Source organism: Argopecten irradians, chromosome 6, assembly GCF_041381155.1.
Source record: "Argopecten irradians isolate NY chromosome 6, Ai_NY, whole genome shotgun sequence".
In the NCBI taxonomy this organism is placed as follows: domain Eukaryota; kingdom Metazoa; phylum Mollusca; class Bivalvia; order Pectinida; family Pectinidae; genus Argopecten; species Argopecten irradians.
Window position 1 is genome coordinate 34,079,344 of NC_091139.1, and position 23,111 is coordinate 34,102,454.

General features: G+C 33.3%; 1 protein-coding gene across 3 annotated transcripts in view; it reads right to left on the reverse strand.

Moving 5' to 3' along the window:
- The window catches only part of LOC138325694 (serine-rich adhesin for platelets-like), a 66,865-nt gene extending 44,578 nt beyond the window's left edge, over positions 1 to 22,287 (reverse strand). For 2 of the 3 annotated variants that reach the window (XM_069271524.1, XM_069271522.1), the window contains exons 1-8: positions 22,040 to 22,287; positions 7,672 to 7,816; positions 6,812 to 7,087; positions 4,797 to 4,914; positions 4,161 to 4,333; positions 3,203 to 3,360; positions 2,378 to 2,525; positions 71 to 162 (exon numbers count right to left, since the gene is read on the reverse strand). In XM_069271524.1, coding sequence (XP_069127625.1) covers positions 71 to 162; positions 2,378 to 2,525; positions 3,203 to 3,360; positions 4,161 to 4,333; positions 4,797 to 4,914; positions 6,812 to 7,087; positions 7,672 to 7,771 — 1,065 coding nt within the window. In that variant the 5' untranslated portion in view covers positions 7,772 to 7,816; positions 22,040 to 22,287. Of the gene's footprint in view, positions 1 to 70; positions 163 to 2,377; positions 2,526 to 3,202; positions 3,361 to 4,160; positions 4,334 to 4,796; positions 4,915 to 6,811; positions 7,088 to 7,671; positions 7,817 to 19,242; positions 19,334 to 22,039 lie in introns of those variants that run through there. The other variant, XM_069271523.1, reaches the window with a different exon arrangement.
- Positions 22,288 to 23,111: the final 824 nt, after the last annotated feature.

The window sequence follows — 23,111 nt, forward strand, 5'->3', positions numbered from 1 at the left end:
TTAATTGTGTCATTTACATTTACAACTCTTACTTTCTGGTGTAGAATTTATAATTAGATTGACCTTGTACCTTCCAATAAATTGTTGTGTTGATATTGTGATTGTCCAAACAAAATTCTGTCGGCTGACGATGTCCAACCATCTTAGGGGCTGCTCGAGGAACTATCAATAGAATTAATAAATCAATTAATTAAACAGACTTCATTAAATTATTGTTATAACAAATCTTGGGAGAGCAAGGAAATTACTTTTTAATCAGCTTCGTTTGTTGTACACATTACAAACAACTTAAAGGAATCTTGCTGTGATCTTTATATTGCCATATTTGTTACAATTGCATGTATCAAGTTTCATCAAAATCCAACAATTTGTTTAATTTTCAATAAAATCTGAAAATATTTGAATTCTGATCTTTCTTTTTTTAATACAACGCGACTAGCGATTGTATTAATGCTATCCGGTTTACTATTGATGTGTAGGACCGAGTAGGACTTGCCCTACAATGACATCTAGTGGTGACCTCTTGAACCATTTCATTCATAAACTGCCATTCATAAATTCCCTATTTATTGAATAATATTCCTTTGGACCAATCAGTAGTCATGGGAAGACTGCCTTCTGATTGGTAGAATACACAGAGTGTGTATAGAATACACAGAGTGTTATATAATACACAGCCCATCTAGGTCAACTGTTGCCTGCTGGTGACTCCTCTGTCCAACTTACATAATCTCTGTTAATGATAATTCAAATTGGACTTACTATTTAAGGCTTATAGACATAAGAGTTTTTAAGTTGACTAATCATATGCCCTTTTTGTGTACTTTAAAATAATGTTTTTAAATGAATGTTAAACGCAGATCTGAGGTAAAGGCAAAATAACTTATAAGGCTGCCCTCATATGTGCATGGTTTTACCAAAACAAGTGTATGTGCAACATAAGAAACAGGAGTATATTAAGGATAAAAACTCATTTTAATGAAGACTTGTTTTCTTTGTAAATTTTATGTAGGAACTTTAATTAAGAAAAATGTCAAACAAAAAATATGTATTTTCTGTGATCAGTTGAATGTTCTTGAAATAATTGATATCAAAGTCTTTATAATATGGTTTATATATTTAGATTTTGGAAATTAGTTTGATTTCATTTTATTTTTCTGTTTCTGCTGCGTTGTATTTGCAGTACTTTGAGTACTTTGATTTCTTTTTTTTTCATCCATTTTACATTTTTTCGGCCATTTTACATTTTTCAAAGTGTTTTTGCTTTGTCATCCCTATTAGGTACTGAATCGCTGAATCGCTGTGGTCGGATCACTGTAAGCTAGTTCTAGCTTGTGAAGATCCATCGTGGTCATTTAATTACTGGTTACAGTTTCAAAAACTGATCATGTTTGAAAACTTAAAACATGTTTGAAACGAGCTGGTAATAATAAGTCTATTGAGATAGCTGGATATGTCTAATACCACAGTTTCAAGATAGCAAAATAACGTCAATGGACTAGGATTAGCCCCACCATCGAGTTACTGAATCATCATAGAGTCCCAATGAAACAATCATTAATTCTGATCTATTTAAGAGTTACTTCCCTTTGTACTTTCCTTCTTCATCAGTACGGATAAAGATAAACAAGGGGAATTAACTGTGACATATCATAAAACTGGCTAATCATACCCAAACAAAATTGTGTTCACTGTCTGAACAAGAGATCCCAGAGGGATCTTGGCGCCCACCAAAAAATGATCTACATCTGACAATGGAGATCTTTTCTCTACTTTTCAAACTTTGACTACATATGAATATTTGAGAAAGTTTCCTTCAAAACTTTCTGAGATATATAAAGCAGTAACAAACTTCAAATATCATTATCCAAGATAGCAGCCTGTCAGCCATCTTGTTCACTGATTGGTCCCAAAATGCAATATGCACATCTAGGGCCCTAGGGGAAGAACCTGTGATATTCAATTTGAGACAGATCGATTCAGTACTTTCTGAGAAATAGCGGTTTAAACTTCAACAATTAAAATCTAAGATGGCTTCCTGTTGGCCATCTTGTTCATCGATTGGTCCCAAAATACAATATGCACACTAGTTTTAATTAGTTTTTAATTTAAGATAGATCCCTTCAGTACTTTCTGAGAAAAAGTGGTAACAAGCATTGTTATTGGACAAAAGGACAGCTGACCACCGATGAAATGTGATTTGAATAGCCCACCATCTGATGATGGTGAGCTTAAAGCTCTGTGTAAAAACGAGACAAAATGGAACAGTTAGGACAAGACATGATAATGTTATATTACCCAACACCCTCATTTCATGAAAGAAGATCATGTCAGGAATAATAATCATATTTCTATGTTACAAAAAAGGAGAACAAACCATCTTGGTCAGTAGTGAATTGTTGGCTGACAGAGTCACTCCAGTACCCCTTTACTGCGTTTCTGTCTGGATGGACGGCGATGGTAAACTGGTACTGGGAGTGAGGTGTCAGTTGGCAGACGGTCACATTGTATCCATCACTCCACACCTGTAAACGACAATCACTGCTGTTTAAAACTTAACCTTGTTATTTTCTGAGGTATTTTCTCTTATACTTTCTCTAGTTTTTATACACATATTTTAGTAATCACCTAGCTCATCAAAGAGTAAGCAGCACTCATTACTGAATAAGGTAACAAGTATTAAATGTTGTAAAAAAGATGGGCAATGCCAAAGCCGTTAGTTTTATTGGCTGGTGGGGTGATGAGTTCCTGGGTCCCTAGGCTGGATATCCGGATATATGCAGGGTGATTGGAGTAAAGAGTAAAGCAGGTATGTACAATCACAACAGTCAAAGGAAACCTCGTTGTTTCAACTTTTATTGTGGAGCATTTTTACTGAGGATTCAGCAGGACACCAACATGAGGACACTTTGTTGTCCTGATGAAACCTCAGTAAAGGTGAAACCGATCGACAATAAAAATGAACCAATGAGGTCTCATTTGCTGTTGTGATTGTACCTACATACAAAGCATTAAATGCTGTTATTTGACAACTAAACTTTCTAACACTTTATCGACAGAATATTTTTTATATTATGGTTCTATTGCCTTACATTACAGGAGATAGATCCAAGCAAGGTTGAGTATATGGAAAGATACAACACAAACCTATAATCCTCCCCCCCACTAGTTCCTAGTGGAGAACTAATAAGAATCACTATACCGTTTGATTTTGTGAGAGATCTGTGACAGGTGAGTACTGTATCCTGAAGTACTTCTCTCTAAATGATCCAATATTTGGGTCATACTCCCAGGTTAGAAAAACACAAGTGCTCTGGTTCGTGAAGGCTTGGTGAAAAGACTGTACTGGATTGGGTTTAACTGTAGAAATACAAAAATTGATACATTTTTTTTAACTGTTCCAATAGCATAACACAAAAAGGTAAAGTAAAAAAAATTGTTATTTTTGTAGAGAATATAACACCAACAATATGAAAACAATAACATAAGTATAAATGTGTTATTATGTAAATGTGATAGTTTTCCCACATGCTAACCACACTTAAATTCCATTACATTGTTCTCCATTCAATGAATTTGGAGGTGTAATTATTACAACCTGAATATTGCAATTTATCCATACCGTAATCCGCCCGATATCTAGTGATTTCGCCGGTGTAATATTTTTGCAATTCACTTTCACTAAGATTCTTCGAAATGTAGGTTGTTGTAGGTTATGTGATAAAAAGTATTTTAACTTTGTGTATATTTCATATGAGGTTTTATGGTCTCAAAGTTTTAGATTTTGCTCGCCAAGGCTCACAAAAATAACTGGAACTGTTGCCAGAGTGGCAGACTAATATCCCCCTCCCCCACTCAGGCAAAATAAGACTTTTAATTAGTAATATCTCTTAGAATAGGGGACATTGCAGAACCCTATATACCAGTAGGTTACTCAACTCTCCTCTATGTCAGGGTTCTGTGTACCAATTTTGATCAGGAGGAGTTCGCCAGACAAAGTTGTGTCCACAGTCAGACAGATTGACAACCCAGTTCCAGTATACAACCCCCCCCCCTCCCCTCAAACCCCTCCCCCTCCCCTCTCTCTCTCCTTAACTTGAATGCAGGGTAAAAACATCATAGACTTGTTTCATATTATCTCATATGCAATAAACACTTACCATTTTCTGAGCTATTTTTAGTAATCCAATTTCCTGTCATTGAGTGTGATTTGTGTTGGTTTGTGTTGGTAACATTCAGTCGGAAACCAACTATCGGCACATCAATGCCAGTGGTCCATGTACATTGTCTCTTGTTTACCATATTTGGACAGGAGATGTAAGCACCATTATATCTTCAGAAAAAAAAAAAGATTTTTTTTTTAAGTATTTCAGTTCATTTTCATTCATTTGAAATACCTTCAGAAACTTAATGTTATCTTCAAATGATCTCTAATATATTAGCTTAAATTCATACATTAATATCAAATTATAAATTTGCTTCAATGGAAATTGTATAGTGTATCATAACTTTGATATTGAAAAAAATCTATCAATTAAAAAAATACATAGCCTTTTATTTAATCTATATAGACTTTTATTGAATTTATTTAGACTTCAGTTGAATTTATATAGACTTTAGTTGAATTTATATAGACTTTAGAAGAATTTATTTAGACTTAAGTTGAATTTATATAGACTTTTATTGAATTTACATAGACTTTTACTCATTCCATTTGTTCACCACATATTGATAACAAAATTTGTGGCAATGAAAATACCTTAGATGTATAACTAGGTTATATTTGCAGTACTTACAAGATAATGTTAACCTCAATGTCAAGAGTGTGACGGTAAGGAAGGTCCCACTTACACACAAGCTGAACATTCCAATTATGCCAGACACAATCAATTTCATTGATTGCTTCCAAGGGATCTGAGTTATACAATAAAATGATGAAGAAATGAAAATACCAGTTATGTAGTTTAAATATCAAAGAAACACAATTTAACAAAGCATGACAATTTATTGACTTGTGCCCTAGCTATCCGGGCCTCGAACTCACGATCTACGGCACCCAGTTGCCTAGTCAAACATAGCTGCGCCTTCTACCACTGCGCCACATCCACGTCCCCCACGTTATGTAGTTTGTAACACAAAATACACTTTATCACATCAATGGCGTGTTCAGCTGGCCATGCCATAAATATTCAAGGCACACGTAAAAACATTATGGTGGTGTCACAGGTCCTGGCAGATACATACAGGTGCAAAACGACCGGGTTTTTCCCAAAAATTGCACCGGTTATGCCTGTAAATTTAATATTTTAATATCTGGTGTTGGATTTGACAGCCCTTTAAAGACTTTAAATATAAACCTGTCAGTTATTGATTTCTAAACTGTGTATCAGGTTGTTATCTTTGACTCCAGGCATATTTGACATTATTTAAACTTCAAATCAATTCATTATAGACCCAAATTAATAGTAAGAGAAAGTAGTACAGAGGATTCCGCTTATTTGAATAAGTCATTTTCCAGAAGAAAATATGCAAATAACCAGAGTATTCGAAAAGGCGGAGATGACATTTTGCACCTTCGTTTGTCCTCACACATATGTATGTGAACAGGCAAATAGATATCGTTTCGTTTACTTGATAAATACGTAAATTATTTACACTTAAACGAACAACAAGTAATTATTTTCGAAGTTGTAAATGGATTTTAATTGTTTAATAACAAAAAATATTCCAATATTAAATTCATGTTTACATTAGATCGACACGTGAATATTTGTAAAACAGCTAAACGATCGATATCAAATACAATAACTAAACAGGATTGATTTTGTGTCTACAATTCTGAACCTAAATGGTCTAATAAACAAATTTACGTACATTTGCCTAGCAAAATGAACATACGATCGTGATTAAACTTCAAAGTGCCAATCAACTAGTAGTGTTGTTTTTACACATGTGTATGAATTCGAAAATGACGGCAGGTGATGAAGCCATGCGTTCAATGGACGTAAATTGTTTTGAGAATTCTCTCTGTATTGTTGATCTATATGGCGAATAGCTTGATAACATTTCAGAAATTAATGGATATTCAATTAGCAATGAAACAACGTAGCAAGTATCTTTTGTATCCTACATACTGTACGAAACTTGTGGTAGTCATTGAACGCCGACTTTGCATGCTTTTATGTCTCTTTATATCTCGTTCAACGAGAGGCTTGATTCGCACATGTCTGTCATAGTCAACGAGACTACTCGTGAATGGTGATTGTTGTAAGGAAGCATGGTTTCTCCAACCGATCGCGAACTAAGGTACTTTACGTTAATAAACATATTTGAAAGTGCAAATGCTTAAATTAGATGTTTGAGTCAGTGATTATACTTAAGGTATGATCAACCGCTGCTGATGTAAATCGTAACAGCGTCGAATACCTTTGCAGATTAATGCATAAAATAACAAGCCATACGATAACGTTTATCTGTCACCATGATGATTTCTAGTAAAAGCGAAGTATCTTGAAACATATATCGGCGAATTTCACTAAAATTAAATTGCAAAATTGAAAAATCTTCGATTTTATTTCTAGAATTTCCCAAATATTTTATTCAAATAACCGGAGGTCATGTAATGGTCTATGCAAATACACTGAGTTGAAAAACAAAGACAATTAAGGAAAAAATCGGGACCGCAGAATTTTATGCAAATAACCGAAATATTCAAATAATCGTTATTTGATTATGTGGAGTCCTCTGTAGCTGATTTACTTGCCACAGACCTTTACAAAATAATCTGACTTTCCTACACGGTTATACTTACAATCAACTTGTACAACCTGGCCTCCGATGATTTCATCTTTTGTGCTGTAGTTACCCCTTCTTAAACACATGAAGTTGGCATTATCCTCCATCCCCATGGGTTTGTTGAAGGCAACCGTTGTTTCGTTGATGATAGTGATATACGATTGGTCCATTTCTTTACCGCTCCTTGTGATGTACAAAACGGAGGCATTCTCTGATTCTGTAACCTTGTCTAGTGAACAACTGAAGTTGCTGGTTTCGTTTACATAGTAATACGGATCATTTGGAAGAAAAGCTGAAATTGTATCATAAGCCATAAACATCCCTGTTCTACATTTACATTTCATCTACAAGAAAAGCTTAAATATGCACCAAATAAAGCACAAATATAACTGTTAGTCTATCTTACCATACGCTTTTCCCCAACATTTTAATATCTATTTCAACAAAATCTTCTTTTAATGAATTGATAAAGGATTAAACAACAAGCAATGCCTATAAGTAGAGGCTATATTCAACATCTTTCATTTGTTCATATTGTATTTTTCAATTTTCAATTTCCTAGGTAATTATTCAAGACAATTAAGGATAGATTAAACACAATGTGTTTAATTATAAATGTTTGTCATTTGGTAGGCTGAAGTACTGTAAAAAGGACCCTTGATAATCCAAACAGCGGCACCAGCTCAAACCATCCAGATTACAAATGTTTTGGCCTGATGTATTCTTTTTACTTTTTAGTCAATCCAAATGATGAGTTTTCTAGACTATTGTGGGTGTCGGATTATCTCAGGTCCACTGTAAATGTATCTACTGGTATTTGAACAACAGTAAGTTTTAGAGAAATTCAAATTTTGGTTAGAGAATCCAATAACTTACTTCCACATTTACAGCAAATGATACAGGCTGATGAGAAGCCAAGAACACATCCTATCAACAGACAATGAAAAGACATCCTTGTTACGTCCATACTGTCCATACAACCTCCACTGACTATAAGTTGGGTGATTTTATATACCTGTACCTGTAATGAAAATAAAGGGTTTCAAAACATAGTAAAATAATGTCCCAATATGACATCACCTTGTAGTATCCCTCTGAATATTTGAAATTAGTTTTTGCCTCTTATCTTTCAACCTGCTCCAAAATGGTCTGATAAAATGATGCCTTAATGACAGCACCTTGCAGTATCCCTTTGAATGTTTGAAATGAAATGTTTGCCTCTTATCTTTCAACCGGATCCAAAATGGCCAGATTTATTATATTTGTCATGCATATGGTACTCAATGCTAAGGAATCGTAAGTGTTATAACGTCTTTATTTAAAACAGTTATGAGTTACTGCCCAAATAATATATTGCATTCAACCAAAATTTTAAAGCACCCATATCCCATTTTGAGGCTTCAAGTTGCTTAATGCTATTATTTAATCATTACTAGTAAAATAGCTGACTATAAATATGACTAAAAGAAAGTTTCTTTATTTTATTTCCTTTGTAAACTTTTTGGCTTTAATTTTGTGTGAAACAATTTTTGTTTAAAATTCTCTTTAAGTAATAAGTAAGCTCCTCTCCCCCCCATTTTTTAAGCATCCTCAGGGCACTTAATGGGTTGAAGATATGGTAATTGTCACTTCAAAATTAAGTATAACCCTGTGTTTTTAGAATTAGTTTAAGATTCTAAATATATTACATTGACAACTGAAAGTTTTGCATCATGATCAATTTATTCATCTTAAACCTAAACATGAACAGTGAAGCGTATATGCGCTCCATAATTGAATATGTTTGTTGTCAACTGAGTTGATACTACAACATACAAAATGCAGCTCAATCCTATATACTTATATCCCTATTTTGGTTTAAAGACAGAATAACCTGGTAATTAATATATGGTCAAAGTGGTTGCAAGGCTAAAATTTCGGTGTAAAATCATATATCCTCTACATGTATAAGAATTACTGAATCCTATACATATTGCCACTTAATCAATTCACTACAGTCAATAGAAAATAAATTATGATTCAAACTGGAGGTCAACATGCATAAACATGCATGTTCAAGTAGATTGCACTTGCAGAGGTCATTTAAATCTACTGAAGTTCAAGTCTTGACTATTGTTATTAAAGTAAGCTAAGAATGTGTCAGTGATAAATTCCAAAACATGAATTTGAAACCGGATAGGATGTGACAAAGTGGTACAATATTTGCATTCTCATTTTATGGCAGGGACAACTAAACACATGCACAATGTTAAATTGAAAATCAAATATTTGGGGTTGCAAACTGAATAACAACATTTACATGCATTTGAAAGGATTTATATGATCTTATTATCGGAACAGAATGATCTTACTTTTATCCCCCTCAAATCATCAGGTTTCCAGTTCTTAGAAGAATTATAATAACAGAAAAGGAACTGACAGTTTAAAGAATATTTAGAAATATCATGGACATTTTAAACAAGTTGAGTTTATAGATGATATGAACTGTACACCTGGTCTGTACCAATTAAAACCTATGGGAAAACAGTTTGGATTGTGATACCCCCCGCCCCACACCCGTAAAATAGTTTCTATATAAACTCAATACTTGCCAACCCTCCCTATTTTGGAGGGATACTCCCAATTTTGAACCCCCATTATTCAAAATATCAACAAGAGGCCCATGGGCCTTAACAGTCATCTGACTATTGGCACAATACAATATAGTCATTTAAATATTTTAGCCATCTTGACCCCTGTGATCTTGAATTAAGAACAAGGTCATTTATTTTAAAACAAATATGTTAGCCCTTCATCCCAGCATGTCACAGGCCCAATATCAGGTCTCTAGAGCTCTTAGTTATTCACAAAAAAAGTTGTTTCAAGATTTTAGCCTATTTGACCCTGTGACCTTGAATGAAGGTCAAAGTTATTCATTTGAACAAACTTGATAGCCCTTCATCCCAGCATGCTGCAGGCCCAATATGAGTATCCTTAGCCTTTCAGTCCTTAAAAAGAAATCGTGTAAAGATGCTCCACAACTGACAAATGGTATTTTTTCACTATCAAAAACAGGAGCAGAAGATTTAGTATTTTTCTTAAGTTACAAAAGTTACTTACTTTACACCGTTACCACCATTGAAAAGTTTGAGCTTCTAATTTTACTTCAAGTTAAAAATATGAAAAATAATTAATTGCATCCTGAAAAAATTCCGTGGCACTATTTTAGCCTATTTGACCTCTGTGACCTTGAATGAAGTTCAAGGTCATTCATTTGAACAAATTTGGTAGCCCTTCATCCAAGCATGCTACATGTTCAATATCAGTACCTTGGGCCATCTGCTTATTGAGAATAAGTCAATGGATAACAGATTTTCTTTCACATCGCACCCAGACAGTAATACTTAGGGCAAACACTCACACAAAATACCAGTCACATCCGGAGTCCCTCAAGGAACCTGTCTGGGCCCCATACTTTTCTTAATATATATCAACGACCTACATGAATACATGAAACACAGCACTCTTAGACTTTTCGCAGACGATAGTATCATTTACAAGACCATACACAAACAAGAAGACACACAGAAACTACAACACAACCTTGACAATGCAGGACAATGGGAACACGACTGGCTAATGCAATTTCACCCCGACAAGTGCAACGTCATCTCCACTACCACCAAACGCAACAAAATCCACCACAACTACACTCTCCATAACCACTCACTTGAACACGTCAAACACAGTAAATACTTAGGCCTCACACTACAAAACAACCTCCAATGGGACAAACACATAAACAACATCACCGCAAATGCAAACAGAACACTAGGTTTCCTAAAACGAAACCTCACAATCAATTCACCACACATTAAAGAACACGCATATAAAGCACTTGTTAGACCCAAACTTGAGTACTGCTCCTCTATCTGGGACCCACACAATACTGGCCAAATACAACAAATAGAAAAAACTCAACGCAGAGCAGCAAGATATGTACAAAACAGATATCATAACACTTCTTCAGTCTCCGACATGTTATACACACTCCAATGGCCAACACTACAAACACGCCGTCTACAATCACGACTCATCCTCCTATATAAAATCACACACCATCTCGTTGCCATCAACCCAGAACAATACCTAACACCTGTAGACACACCCGCACTAGACACACACATCCCTATGCATACAGACACATCGCCCCCACAAAGGATACATTTAAGTACTCCTTTTTCCCACACACCTTCACATACTGGAATCTCCTCCCTGTGGCAACAGTACAAAACACTACACTGGAGGGCTTCAAGGCAAACATAAACAACGTAGCCCTTGAAGCCCCCACTCACAAATAAACACCTCATTTTTTATCATGATTTTAACCTATCTACTTTTATCTATTCCAGCACCAAAAAAAAAAAAAAAAAAAAAAAAAAAAAGCACTGTATATAACCCCTTCCCCCCCACGCCACTGAGCCGATCACTCACCTAAAATCGTCACTATTGACGGCTGGTGACAAACCAAAGAAGATCAGAATTAAAGATTTTAGCCTTTTTGACCCCTGTGACCTTGAATGAAGATAAAGGTCATTCAGTCTTGAACTAAACAAACAAACTTGGTAGCCCTTCAATCCAGAATGCTACAGGCCAAATATCAGTACCTTGGGCCTTTCGGTTATTGAGAAGAAGTCGTATGAATGAAAAGTTTACGCACAGCAGAAAGCACAGGGCGCACAGCTGACGGTGGACGGTGCATGAAGATGAACGGTGCATGATGACAAAAGGCCATCCTGACCCTTCGGGCATTTTACAAAGTAAGCAATAAATCAATTTGAAAAAGAAATCAAATTAAGATGATCAAGGAAGGAACGACATACCGTGTTCGCCGTAATTAGCACCCAGGGCGCTTAAATAATTGTAACAAACGGGGTGCTTATTAAAGAACGAAAATGCAAGTGATTTGTAGACTCATGGTAAATTAATCTGTTACAGTTAACAGTCTTTTACCCTTTTATCATGTTGTGATTCACATGTAAAAGACTCCCAAGTTCATGTTATATCGGATACAATGCTGAGGTTACACACATCACACGTTGTAAAACATTGTTAAATCGATGGGATGGGGGTTCTTATACAACTTCATCTCTTCTCCAGAAAAGGGGAGGGGCACTCATGAGTGGAAGTCTGCTAATTACAGCGAATATGGTACATGTCACAAATAAAATAAACAAGGGCCCAATGGGCCCGAATCACTCTCCTGCAGTCTGGTAATCATGCATGGTTCATACTTAACAAATAAAGTAAATAAGAATTTATATCATCCCTATGCACATTAGAGGCCCATTTGCCTCTTGGTTATTAAAAAGAAGTTGTTTAAAGATTTTTAGCCTATTTAACCCCTGTTTGAACAAACTTGGTAGCCCTTGATCCCATCTTGCCACAGGGCCAATATCAGGTCCCTATGCCTTTTGGTTATCAAGAAGAAGTCATTTATAAATTTAAGCCTATTTGACCCCTGTAACATTGAATCAAGGTCAAGGTCATTCATTTGAACAAACTTGGTATCCCTGCATGTCATCTGACTATTGGCACTATACAACATAGTCATTTAAAGATTTTAGCCATTTTGAACCCTGTGACTTTGAATGAAGGTCAAGGTCATGTATTTGAATGGACTAGGTAGCCCTTCATCCCAGCATACCACAAGCCAAATATCAGTACCCTGGGCCTTCTGGTTCTTGAGAAGAAGTTACTTAGAGATTTTAAGCCTATTTGACCCCTGTGACCTTAAATGAAGGTCAAGGCCATTCATTTGAACAAACTTGGTAGCCCTTCATCCCAGCATGCTATAAGTCAAATTTCAGGACTTTAGGTCTCCAAGTTTTGGAGAAGAAGTTGTACAAATTGAAAAGTTGACGCCGAATGGCTGGATGGCGGATGGACGACAGACGCTGCACCATAGCACCTTCGGGCAGGTGAGCTAAATATAGAAAATTTAAAACATGATATCCTTTCCAAACATCGGATATTGTGCTGGTATAATTACAACACCCCATATATCAGACAATTACCACTATCAAGAAGACAGCACACACCTATACACAGATTGCAGTAGAATGCAGAGGTGACAAGAGACCAAGGGCATCTTCTATTTCAAGATTTTTATCATTGTAGTTGACATAAATTACGTATATTACTGACACAAACAATTCATAAACTCTTTTGGAAGACATTTTAAATACTAAACAATATCAGCACCATACAAAAGTTTGATTGATTTTCTTCTTATCTTTTCTTACATGTCTTTACATGTCTTTCCTCATGTAAATATTTGGTGTGTATGATTCAGCTGTGATAAAAATACCTATATATGTATAGCATTGAAATCTAGGATTAAAACAGGATCTATCGAATAACCCATAATAAACCATTAAAGGAAAAACGATGTAACAAATAACCCATAATAAACCATTAAAGGAAAACCAATGTAACAAATTACCCATAGTAAACCTTTAAAGGAAAACTGATGTAACAAATAACCCATAATAAACCATTAAAGGAAAACCAATGTAACAAATAACCCACAATAAACCATTAAAGTTATATGTGCCGTATTTTTCATAGTCACGAATCAAGATGAGCTTTTAATATGTTATTCATCACCAAAAATTACCAACTTTTTGAAAATGACAGTGCTTTCAATGCATAGGTTTTAATTTTACATGTACAAATAAGAGCTTAAAATGATTTTTGGCAGTACTGCCAAAAATCATTTATTTACATCAATAGTGAAGTGAAATGAGACATACGGTGAGAACATGAAGCCAAATTGAGGTCTACAACTTCATTACACATTTTTACAATGTTTTTAGTAATTATAAAGTGACTTCTGCAGGTATGTTTTCATTTAAACATATTTAAGGCATAAAAACAACAAATTTTCAGTACAAAATTTCTGTGTTATAACTAACGCTTATAAGTCATCTGAAGCCATTTGAATGGTTTTTACAGCTTTATTCATCTAACCTTATGTCTTTTAATAAATTCATGATGAAAAAATAGCATGTCAAAATTAACGCCCAGTTACGGCACATATAACTTTAAAGGAAAACCAATGTAATGAATAACCCACAATAAACCATTAAAGGAAAACTGATGTAATAAATAACCCATAATAAACCATTAAAGGAAAACCAATGTAACAAATAACTCATTATAAACCATTAAAGGAAAACCAGTGTAACGAATAACTCATAATAAACCATTAAAGGAAAACCAATGTAATGAATAACCAACAATAAACCATTAAAGGAAAACCAATGTAAAAAATTACCCATAGTAAACCTTTAAAGGAAAACCAATGTAATGAATAACCCACAATAAACCATTAAAGGAAAACTGATGTAATAAATAACCCATAATAAACCATTAAAGGAAAACCAGTGTAACGAATAACTTATAAACCATTAAAGGAAAACCACTGTAACGAATAACTCACAATAAACCATTAAATGAAAACCAATGTAACGAATAACCCATAATAAACCATGAAAGGAAAACTAATGTAACAAATAACTCATAATAAACCATTAAGGAATACCAATGTAACGAATAACTCATAATAAACCATTAAAGGAAAACCAATGGAACAAATAACTCATAATAAACCATTAAAGGAAAACCAATGTAACGAATAACCCACAATAAACCATTAAAGGAAAACTGATGTAACAAATTACCCATAGTAAACCTTTAAAGGAAAACTGATGTAACAAATAACCCATAATAAACCATTAAAGGAAAACCAATGTAACAAATAACCCACAACAAACCATTAAAGGAAAACCAATGTAACGAATAACCCACAATAAACCATTAAAGGAAAACTGATATAATAAATAACCCATAATAAACCATTAAAGGAAAACCAATGTAACAAATAACCCACAATAAACCATTAAAGGAAAACCAATGTAACGAATAACTCATAATAAACCATTAAAGGAAAACCAATGTAACGAACAACTCATAATAAACCATTAAAGGAAAACCAATGTAACAAACAACTCATAATAAACCATTAAAGGAAAACCAATGTAACGAACAACTCATAATAAACCATTAAAGGAAAACCAATGTAACGAATAACCCACAATAAACCATTAAAGGAAAACCAATGTAACGAATAACCCACAATAAACCATTAAAGGAAAACCAATGTAATGAATAACCCACAATAAACCATTAAAGGAAAACCAATGTAATGAATAACCCACAATAAACCATTAAAGGAAAACTGATGTAATAAATAACCCATAATAAACCATTAAAGGAAAACCAATGTAACGAATAACCCACAATAAACCATTAAAGGAAAACAAATGTAACAAATAACCCATAATAAACCTTTAAAGGAAAACCAATGTAACAAATAACTCATAATAAACCATTAAGGAAAACCAATGTAACAAATTACCTACAATAAATCATTAAAGGAAAACCAATGTAACAAATTACCTACAATAAATCCTTAAAGGAAAACCAATGTAACAAATAACCCATAATAAACCATTAAGGAAAACCAATGTAACAAATTACCTACAATAAATCATTAAAGGAAAACCAATGTAACAAATTACCTACAATAAATCATTAAAGGAAAACCAGTGTAACAAATAACCCACAATAAACCATTAAAGGAAAACCAGTGTAATGAATAACTCGCATAATAAACAATTAAAGGTAAACTAATGTAATGAATAACCCATAATAAACCATTAAAGGAAAACCAATGTAATGAATTACCCACAATAAACCATTAAAGGTAAACTAATGTAATGAATTACCCATAACAAATCATTAAAGGAAAACCAATGTAACGAATAACTCGCATAATAAACCATTAAAGGTAAACTAATGTAATGAATAACCCATAATAAACCATTAAAGGAAAACCAATGTAATGAATTACCCACAATAAACCATTAAAGGAAAACTAATGTAATGAATTACCCATAACAAATCATTAAAGGAAAACCAATGTTACGAATAACTCGCATAATAAACCATTAAAGGTAAACTAATGTATTGAATAACCCATAATAAACCATTAAAGGAAAACCAATGTAATGAATTACCCACAATAAATCATTAAGGAAAACTAATGTAACAAATAACCCATAACAAATCATTAAAGGAAAACCAATGTAACGAATAACTCATAATAAACCATTAAAGGAAAAACCAATGTAACGAACAACTCATAATAAACCATTAAAGGAAAACCAATGTAATGAATAACCCATAATAAACCATTAAAGGAAAACCAATGTAACGAACAACTCATAATAAACCATTAAAGGAAAACCAATGTAACAAACAACTCATAATAAACCATTAAAGGAAAACCAATGTAACGAATAACCCATAATAAACCATAAAAGGAAAACCAATGTAACGAATAACTCATAATAAACCATTAAAGGAAAACCAATGTAACGAACAACTCATAATAAACCATTAAAGGAAAACCAATGTAACGAATAACCCATAATAAACCATTAAAGGAAAACCAATGTAACGAATAACCCATAATAAACCATTAAAGGAAAACCAATGTAACGAATAACTCATAATAAACCATTAAAGGAAAACCAATGTAACGAACAACTCATAATAAACCATTAAAGGAAAACCAATGTAACGAATAACCCATAATAAACCATTAAAGGAAAACCAATGTAACGAACAACTCATAATAATCCATTAAAGGAAAACCAATGTAACGAACAACTCATAATAAACCATTAAAGGAAAACCAATGTAACGAATAACCCATAATAAACCATTAAAGGAAAACCAATGTAATGAATAACCCACAATATACCATTAAAGGAAAACCAATGTAATGAATAACCCACAATAAACCATTAAAGGAAAACTGATGTAATAAATAACCCATAATAAACCATTAAAGGAAAATCAATGTAACGAATAACCCACAATAAACCATTAAAGGAAAACAAATGTAACAAATAACCCATAATAAACCTTTAAAGGAAAACCAATGTAACAAATAACTCATAATAAACCATTAAGGAAAACCAATGTAACAAATTACCTACAATAAATCATTAAAGGAAAACCAATGTAACAAATTATCTACAATAAATCATTAAAGGAAAACCAATGTAACAAATTACCTACAATAAATCATTAAAGGAAAACTGATGTAACAAATTACCTACAATAAATCATTAAAGGAAAACCAATGTAACAAATAACCCATAATAAACCTTTAAAGGAAAACCAATGTAACAAATTACCTACAATAAATCTTTAAAGGAAAACCAATGTAACAAATTACCTACAATAAACCATTAAAGGAAAACAAATGTAACAAATAACCCATAATAAACCTTTAAAGGAAAACCAATGTAACAAATAACTCATAATAAACCATTAAAGGAAAACCAATGTAACAAATTACCTACAATAAATCATTAAAGGAAAACCAATATAACAAATTACCTACAATAAATCATTAAAGGAAAACCAATGTAACAAATTACCTACAATAAATCATTAAAGGAAAACCAATGTAACAAATAACCCACAATAAACCATTAAAGGAGAACCAGTGTAATGAATAACTCGCATAATAAACAATTAAAGGTAAACTAATGTAATGAATAACCCATAATAAACCATTAAAGGAAAACCAATGTAATGAATTACCCACAATAAACCATTAAAGGAAAACCAATGTAATGAATTACCCACAATAAACCATTAAAGGTAAACTAATGTAATGAATTACCCATAACAAATCATTAAAGGAAAACCAATGTAACGAATAACTCGCATAATAAACCATTAAAGGTAAACTAATGTATTGAATAACCCATAATAAACCATTAAAGGAAAACCAATGTAATGAATTACCCACAATAAATCATTAAGGAAAACTAATGTAACAAATAACCCATAACAAATCATTAAAGGAAAACTAATGTAACGAATAACTCAAAATAAACCATTAAAGGAAAAACCAATGTAACGAATAACTCATAATAAACCATTAAAGGAAAACCAATGTAACGAACAACTCATAATAAACCATTAAAGGAAAACCAATGTAACGAACAACTCATAATAAACCATTAAAGGAAAACCAATGTAACGAACAACTCATAATAAACCATTAAAGGAAAACCAATGTAACGAATAACTTATAAACCATTAAAGGAAAACCACTGTAATGAATTACCCACAATAAATCATTAAAGGAAAACTAATGTAACAAATAACCCATAATAAACCATTAAAGGAAAAACGAATGTAACGAACAACTCATAACAACCCATTAAAGGAAAACCAATGTAACAAATTACCCACAATAAACCATTAAAGGAAAACCAATGTAACGAATAACTCATAATAAACCATTTAAGAAAAACCAATCAAGGTTCCAATCAGCAGGTAAAGCTACATAGCATGTCACAGGGTAAGAGTACTGTGCTACCAGAGGCAACCAAACCTGCGCCCTGGATGTATTGGTCATCTGTTGTAAAAACTGAGCTAAAAGGAAATTCACCCAGTGCAAAGCCAAAAGGTGACCGTATCCCAATTTACACTTTAACACAACTTGAACCTACTACACTACTCCTCCCACTCATCTTTCAAATAGGTTCACCCTCAAATACATGGCAATCCAGGTTTTATCTCCAAGGAAGTCTCTCAATCTCCTATTAGTACTTGAAGTGGTGTATTAACCAAATGTAACAGGGTGAGAGTATAGTGTGCTGTATACTGGGATCGAACCCGCAACCTTGAGGGGTTGGAGGATACAGGGTTAGAACCAGTCAGGCCGTGCATTTTACCGCTCCTACTACCATACCATAAGAAGCCATATTTGAGCCAATAGGCATAAAAACCAGGTGCTGGTACTATTGAAATATTTTAAGCTTATGTCAGAATGTTGAACATGTAGAGGATTATATAGTATTGATATTACAGCTACATCAGATATCATAACTAATACCACAAAATCAATGCACACAGACAGGCAAAATCATAAACAAGGAGGATGTATATCATGTTCACAAGGATTTGTTTTATCCGCATGACTTTGGACTGCAAGTGCCTGGTTTCATTTTACAATAATATATGACACTGTAGTTAAGTACACATAATTTTCACACATTTTAAAACATCTTAACAAGCTAAGCCTTTGGGCTAAAACTTGGCCTCATTCCCAACAGCAACACTCCTAATTTTCCAATTGAAAAGCCAAAATTTAAAAAAAAAAATGCTACAATTTCCTAAAAGAACTGAGCTAAAGCATTTCATATCATTATATATATAACTTGCTGAAAGACATCTACAGATTATAATGTATAAGATTTCAGATATGTTTACTTCAGCAATTCAGCTAGCCTACATTGGTGAAAATTAATTTACCTTAGCGATGCTGATAAAATTCCAACTTCTCAATGTTTTCTTTAAAATCTAGCTTCATCATCACACTTTGTTTTTACCAAATTTACAGCTGTAGAACCCATTCGTGGATATGTAAAGTTACATTTATTAACCTTACAGTACAAACAACAAAGGTTTCTAGGTCAGATTTGTTTCCCTATAACTAGTGGTTTCAAGCACCTACACTTCAAAAGCATTGTTCTCCAAATTCAGATCTTGTCATATGCACAGTAAAGTGCTGGAGAACAAAATCTAATGGAATTAACAACGCCTATCAATATCATGTATTCATACTGATCTTATTATCAATTCATAAGTGATCATCAATTGCTTTGGCTGCTTTAACATCATACGGTATTAACAGTCATGGTCATCTAAGAATTTGCCAGGTTAAGGAAGTGAAAGAAAGCTGGAGTACCCAGAGAAAAAAACCACTGACCAGTGGTCAGCACTTGGTAACTGCTCCCATGGGGTGTAAAATCATGATCCAGAGGTGGCCTATGGCTCACTGTTGGTAAGATGTTGGGACAACTACCACTCGGCTTCCGATCAACAGTTACAGACAATTTACTGCAAACTAACTTTCACAAATTTTGCGATCCATCAATAAATTCCCGAAAGTTTATCTCTGCAAATTAGCATCTACATCATTGATACTGATAAGACTTTCCAGTCATTTTTTTTAACCTGAAAGTTTATCTCTGCAAATTAGCATCTACATCATTGATACTGATAAGACTTTCCAGTCATTTTTTTTAACCCGCGAATGTTAATTTTTGCAAAGATGTTTTGAAATGGAAATTGCAAAATCAAGTTGCAGTGAAATCAAGTCGGTTTACTCTTCTTATGTGGAAGTCATTTTGCTATTTATCTGCACTTGTTGTGGAGTTTGATCAGCTTATAAAAATACATATACACAAACAAAATACAAGTATACTGTCATAAAAGCATTTTTTTAAAAGGTAGTTCCAGTCAAGATAAAGGATGACAAGAGGTCTAGCAAATGTATACATGTACTGTATTTTTGTGACAGCGTATAGTACACACTTTTTTCCTATACATGTATATACATGTAAGTGAAAGATATAGGGCTGCGCACACATATTGATATTAAGATTCTGGTCTGTATGAAGATTAAAGCTTATATAAATCCTCATGGTTCACATACCACTTTTTCCTAGATATTCCAATAATATGATTTAAACACAAACGGAAATACTTGACTTAAATTGAAAGTGTCATAATTTCAAACATCCCAGACAATACAAAATCAATCATATATACCGGTAATCAAATCTATATTTCAACTGAACATTTCACCAATAACATAAATATGGCTTAATTATACTAAGCTTCCTATCATAGATTTAAGCCATAATTTAAAATCTACAGGCAACAGCTTTACATTCTGTAATAAGATGCCCATTAAAATATCCTTTATTACCCCCCCCCCCCCCCCCCCAAACACACACACTATTGTCTTTGCGGATGAATTACCATTTAGTAACCCACTTGGCCATTGGTAATAGATAATCCAAGGGCATTTATCCCCCTCCAGGGAGATAACTCTTCCCACAGCTCAATAGTTGAACACCAGAAAGTTGTCACTTGCTCTTCACTTTCAAACAACACTTTTAAAAGAACTTACCATGGACTTTGTCAGCTATCGTCTTAGTGACAGCATTTCATGTAGTTGTGTAGGATAATTTTGAAAGGAAAATTATTGCTCTTTCCAATAGTAGTAACCGTTTTTATGAAGATTAACGTGCTACAAATGTGTTTTATAGCCACTAAAGCAACATGAAGGTGGTGTAGAAGTTTTGAGTCGGGGAACTTTCTACCCTTTACGTATACAGTCATACTATGTAGTAGTTTGATTTTTTATCTAGACCTTTAAAATGTCTAAAAATTGTCTTAGATCCCTTTGGTTGTCAATCTTAGGCCGTCAATATACTAGGTAAAAGATCATCTGAAATTATCATCACTTTAAAGAAACTTTTATTTTTTGTTTTGGAAACATAGTGGGCCTTTGATTTCAAATGATGTTCTTTTGACTCGGTTTGATAACAATTAACTTATGAATGTATAAAAGGATGGAAGGAATTCGAACTTCCTTCAAATTTTTCAATGGTGGTAATGGTGTAAAGTAAGTAACTTTTGTAACTGAAGAAAAATACTTGATCATCTGCTCCTTTTTGTGATAGTGAAAAAATATCATTTGTCAGCGGTGGAGCATCTTTAAGTGTACATGTGTGTATCAATCTTTATTTGTGTTCATTTTGTATGAGGTTTTATGAAACTTGTCTCGAAGTTTAATTTTTGCTCGCAAAGGCTTGCAAAAATAAAAGCTTCTTAGACTTGTTTCATAAAATCTCATATGAAATGAACACTTATTTAAGATCCTATAATAACTCAGAGTTTAACATCATTTGGAAAAGATATTTTTGTGTAAATCACTAAAGTTTATTAGTAGTCTGATATAGTAAATCTAACTAAATTGTGAATTAAAAAAAAACTAATTTGTATATGTTTGTTCGGTGGATATCATATATATATATATAATACCTATTAACTGATAGTATATTGTCAGTAACACAAAAAGTGAAATACAAAAACCATGTCATTGGGTCACAGTACACAAAACATAAATGTACAATGTACAATATAAAATATGAGTTACATAAATTAGAAAAGGCATATAAATGTACACTGATATAAAGTACCATTTTCGAAATCAGTTTAGAATTCATTAATAAATGAGATCGGAAATTTGACTTACATCTTTCCGGCAAGGTGTTTATTGCGTCGACAACTTTCCCTCAAGTCGTTCTGTGTGGGTTTTACACTGCGTCACGAACTAGGTCAAGTCATCGAGTCTTCGATGGTGACAACTTTCAAACTGTATGATATTTTGTTGAATGTTATCTTTACTCCATGTTGTGTAGATCTAAAGTAAAATTTAACAATGTGAACGCGTTTGCTCTTAGCGACAAAACACTTCCTGCATGAACAAGCCCTCTGTTTTTCTTGGAATTCTAAAAATAACTGAGAAATCTCGGTCGTCGAAAGGCTTTTCATAATTACGTCACAAGGAAATACCCCGATACTAAAAATAGATTGCTTGACAAGGATACGTTAAAAAGCGCGGGAAATTTTAATTTTACAATCTGCTGAAATTTTTCTTCTTCAAAATTTGTGTATATTTTTTTTCGTTACACCAATGAAATATTACTCTATCTGGAAGTTTTGTACCTGTATAGCGTTACATTTCCATGACATTATCATTATACATGTATATTATATATAACGGCTACATATGTAGATCTATTGTAGTTATGTGATTCATTTTCAACATTTAAATACTTGTTTGTTGCAGCACATTTTGGCACTCAAATTCTTTGAAAGGTAGTTATTATAGTAACTGTATGTGATAAAAAAGTATTCTATAATACAATATATGTAGTCCAGGGATGGATGTAACAGGAGTGATAGTAACCCCTGGAATATCCAGAATGGTTTCCATCATGGATTACCAAAGGAGACTCACAGGCAGAAACAGTCAAAACCAGTGTTCACATGACCTGCAGAATGCAGTGAGATTACAGGCCTCTTCCAAATGCAAGCAGAGGGTGATCTTGTGTCCCATTACCGCCTTTTGTTGGTGTGAGTTTAATTTCTATAGTTGTGTTAGTGAAGGACAGTTTACTACGACTATTGTGAATATCAGGTGTGTTATGCAGATCACTAGATTTAATAATATCTAAATTCTGATGTGTTAAAAAGTAATTAAAGTCAGAGAAATTATAGTGGATACTATATTCACACCATTTTTAATAAAATAACGACTTGTT